Source organism: Sinocyclocheilus anshuiensis, unplaced genomic scaffold (assembly GCF_001515605.1).
Source record: "Sinocyclocheilus anshuiensis isolate Anshui unplaced genomic scaffold, SAMN03320099.WGS_v1.1 scaffold436, whole genome shotgun sequence".
NCBI classification, from domain to species: Eukaryota; Metazoa; Chordata; class Actinopteri; order Cypriniformes; family Cyprinidae; genus Sinocyclocheilus; species Sinocyclocheilus anshuiensis.
The window spans coordinates 1,866,798-1,871,206 of record NW_015560618.1 but is presented as its reverse complement, the minus strand read 5'-3'; the positions used below and the strand labels follow the sequence as shown (position 1 = coordinate 1,871,206).

The 4,409-nt window shown below is 33.5% G+C and overlaps 1 protein-coding gene across 1 annotated transcript in view; it reads right to left on the bottom strand.

Annotated features, from left to right (window-relative positions):
- LOC107681692 (sorting nexin-16) overlaps positions 1–1,804 on the bottom strand; it is a 5,359-nt gene extending 3,555 nt beyond the window's left edge. Inside the window, exons 1-3 of the mRNA XM_016478006.1 lie at positions 1,652–1,804; positions 731–817; positions 472–617 (exon numbers count right to left, since the gene is read on the bottom strand). Coding sequence (XP_016333492.1) covers positions 472–617; positions 731–817; positions 1,652–1,804 — 386 coding nt within the window. The remainder of the gene's footprint in view (positions 1–471; positions 618–730; positions 818–1,651) is intronic.
- Positions 1,805–4,409: the final 2,605 nt, after the last annotated feature.

Sequence of the window (4,409 nt, the reverse complement as noted above, 5' to 3'; positions counted from 1 at the left end):
TAGTTAATATAGTTTAGTTCAAGTAAAGAAAATGTTTTTTTTTTTATGATTTTGGTTTTAGTTTATAATAACCCTGGTGCTGAAAACTGAATTTGCAGTAGATAGATTCATCGTTGACATTAATATACTGAGAGAGGAGAAAAGTAGGAAGCATCTAACCCTGAAGTCAGGGTGCCATTGCTTACTATATGTTTACAGGTAGTGCATCAAATCTACACATTGTGTGCTTTATGTCACAAAGTGTGTGATCTGCTCACAAATAGATTTAAAGGAATAATGCACCCAACAATGGAAGTCCATATAACAGAAGTCAAAGGTCACCAAAAGAGTTTGATTACCAAAATTCTTCAGAATATCTTCTATTGTGTTCTGCAGAAGAAAGAATGTCATACAGGTTTGGAACAACATGAGGGCGAGTAAACGATGACTATTTTTTGAAGTCTGTTGGTAAAAGAAGCATAATGTAAGTACCTATTTCTCACATCTTTATGAGCAATCAGGTTTTGTAGAAAGTTTTGTAGGCCCAGTTGTCTCTCTTCTAGAAATTCAGCGCTGAAGTTCTTGAACCAACGCTTGGGTGGTAGCTCAAAGTTAACCGAAGGAAACACCTCCTTGAGCTGAAAACACACACATAAAGAGTCACCCACATCTAAAAAAAGGAAATGCTAAGAAAATCTAAGCATGTGTCCATTACTGCACTGTCAGCTGACATGAGTCACCTGCACCTGACCTTGTCATGTAGTCGAGAAAAGTCTGTGTATCGTCTAAAAATGTGCCAGCTCTCTTCTGGCGTCCGCTTCACTAAGATCTTGTAGACCTGAGAAGTGCAAAAAGGGAACATCATGTCCTCTATATCATTAAAAACTGCCTTTGAATCATTTTCCAAGTGTTTCCATGTGATTCTTAAAGGGATAGTTCACCTAAAAATTTAAATTCTATCATTTACTCACCCTCAAGACTTTTGTTCATCTTCGAAACAAGAATAAATGTATTTTATAATGAAACTGACAATTCAAAACGTTCATAAAAATGATGTAAAACTATTCCAATTCAGTGATTCAAACCAAGTATTCTGAAGAGACATGATCATTTTAAATGATTTAATTTTGGTTTTTATTCACATATAAATATCTGATTAATGCACATTGATTCATATGGATCATATTTACAATCATCAAAGTTTTGGTTACATGGACTTTCAATGGAGAGACCGAAATCTCTCAGGTTTCATAAATAATATCATAATTTGTGTTCCGAAGTTACGGTTTCGGAACGACATGAGTTCATTTTTGGGTGAGCAATGCCTTTTTATTTAGGTTTGTTTTGAAACAAAGGCACAAAATGACTGAAGAAGACACTTGTATGATACTTTTATGATGCTTTTGTTCCCTTTTAAAGTGTGAAGCGCCAGTCCCAATTGTTTTAATTGCAAGTATAATAATATTATTATTATTAATATTGTGTTTCACACGGAAGAAACAAAGACATGCTGGTTTGGAACAACATGAGGGAAAGAAAACGATGACAGAGTTTCCATTTTGGAGAGAAATATGCCCATTGAGGGCTATACATCTAAAATATGAACAACAGACAATCTAATATAAATTCAAGACAGGAGAGTGAAAAGAACCACAAATAAGTAAATCCTTACTGTAAACTTTGTCTTTTCCTCCATGACCTTATATCCAAGCAAGGTGACCTTGAGTGTCCTTTCTTCATTGCTTCCTCTGCAAAATCCATTGCTGTAATACTCCATCACATTCCCTTTCCTTACAACATCGGGACTGTGGTTCTGGTAAAACATGTTGTATCTTCTGCAAAGGACCTGCTGAAAAGAAAAGAGTCATAAATCTAATGTTAGCAGAAGTTGACTGAATGTCATCTTCTGCATACCTCACTATTAAGAGAAGTGAATCAGGTCACAAATGAGACAACCAAACCACACCTTCTAAAGTCATTTGTATTTGCACGGTATGGTAAATGTGGATCTACAAAAACAATACATTTCCAATATTTCCCCCCCCCTTATTTCATTTTAGCTACATTTTATTAGTTATCTGAAACAGTATTGCAGAATCATGTAGCATCTGAGAAAAACAATGACAAAGTATCAATGCATTTTGTAATGTAGTTAGTCATTTAATTAATGAATAATTAAAACTGGTCCATTCTCCCTCCCTCCTGTTTAATGACTGGTTTCACAACACCATAAAAGTTCCCCAATGACTGCCTTTGTCTTGCATTTTGTTGTTAGGTCTGAAAAAATAATGAACACATCGCTGCTGGTATCCATCAGGACAGATGTGAAATCCTAATGCAGGATTTACTGCTAGGCACTAGATAGCGCCATTGGAACTTGTGGTGGGTTTGAAATTCACCGGATGGTAACAAGTCCTTTTTAGAAATGCATTTAAATCAGTCTGTAAATAAACGAGAAATCTCCATTGAGTTACATCATTTATTCTGCAGTTTTCATGATAAACTAGCCATTTTTTATGATATGTTAGCTACTGAAAGTCAGTGTCTGGTATGAATATGGACTAGCATACGTATAATAAAATAGCTAGAAATCAGTCGAAATGTATCTCAATTTTTTCTAGAATGCATTACATACTTGATTTTGCTAAATGTACTCTAACTGTAATGTAGTTTTGGTTGTGTGTGTGTGTGTGTGTGTGTGTGTGTGTGTGTGTGTGTAGGCATACCAGACAGAAACATCTGTATTTCATTCTGACCTTTCTTAATTTCATTCACAACCTTTAATGATAAATATGAAGTATAAAATGTCTCAGCAGAATGGGCACCCCACCATGTATGATAATCTGTTTCAATCTCTCAAAGCAATAATTCCCCCATGTATGTCCAGAAGTTAAGTATGTTCAGCTCTGTTTAATTCTGTGAATGCCAGCCGGAGGGCTGAAAATATTTCCATTTTGCTTTGTTAAACCTGTAAAATATATGACAAAAAAATATTAGAGTTGTCAAAAGATTTCAATAACTTTTCTTCATCTCATTGTTTTTTTCCAGTTCCTTTTTTATGAAAGAAAACGAAATAATTCGTTTAATGTATTACATTGCACGAATGAAATTCAGAATGCTTGTTTTTCACCTAAAGCATTGTTTTTAGGTGACTTTAATAATTAATGCTATTGCTAAATGATATCCAGAATAATTAACCCCTTAACTGTCACCGTCCCAACTGTGGGATGTTTGGCACTCTTTTTTGTTGTTGTCCTTTTTCTCTATGAAATCTTTTAGTAATCATCATGAATTATATATAATTTGAAAGCTTAGAAGCCCAAGATTCATCCTGTGAAAACCATTTTGAAATCAGACATTGTGTTACCATGGAAATCTCTTTTCTTATGTTTCGGTATCACATATTTTAGCTATCATCGTAAATTAGATTATCATTTGAAAGCTTAAAAATTAATGATTCATCCTGTGAAAACCATTTTGAAATCAGACATTGTGTTACCATGGAAATGGTACTTTAAAATATTTTGGCAGTCTCCTCCCCCTTAGTGGGCTGTGTCAAGTGTCATATTACCAATTGTATTAAGGTATTTTACAATCAAAACTTTTTATAATCTTGACAAAATACATATCATTGGAAAGGTCGGAGTCTCAGGATTACATATTTCGTGGTTATTTTGAAGATAGAAATCTAGACATTTGTGACAGAAAAATGCATTAAAAAATTCAATGGAGTTTTGATGGCACCCGGTGGCTGTTTGTGGTATAACGCCCTAAATAAACTCTCACAAGAACCTCAATTTTTTTCATATCAACTTCAAATTTGGTACATAACTTATTTAGACACAAGGCTTTAATTTTATACCAATTTTAGAGTAAAACCTGTCATGTAAAATATTTACTATATATAAAATAAAATAAAATTAGTATAGCGCATTTTCTTTACAGTAAATTTAAACATCTATAACTTTTTGATACTTGAATTTGATACTTGAATAGTGGAAAAAATTCCACTTTTGCAATAATCTGCTGATTTTCTTCTTTAAAAAGAGACCAACTTTAGGTCTGTATTCCAAAGTGTTCATAAATTACAACAATTTAAGTTTGGATAGTGCACTTTATTGCCTATTTTAAAAAATGGGGGGGTGACACAATATCACAAGCAAGAATGTGTTTTCTGATTAGATTGCATCACAACTGATATTCAGAACAAAATCACAACTGTGCAATATTGCTTTTATAACAACAGTATACCATAATAACAATGATGACGATGATGATGTAAAAGCTAATATCGAGTAAGACACAGTATTAGACATACTATTTCCAGTTGCTTTGTCTATTTTTGCTGCACCGATAAAAACAGTACTAAACAAAGCCAAGGTAAGTGTTTTGGTTCAAAAACCTTTTATATTGTGCTGCTTGAAAGTCTG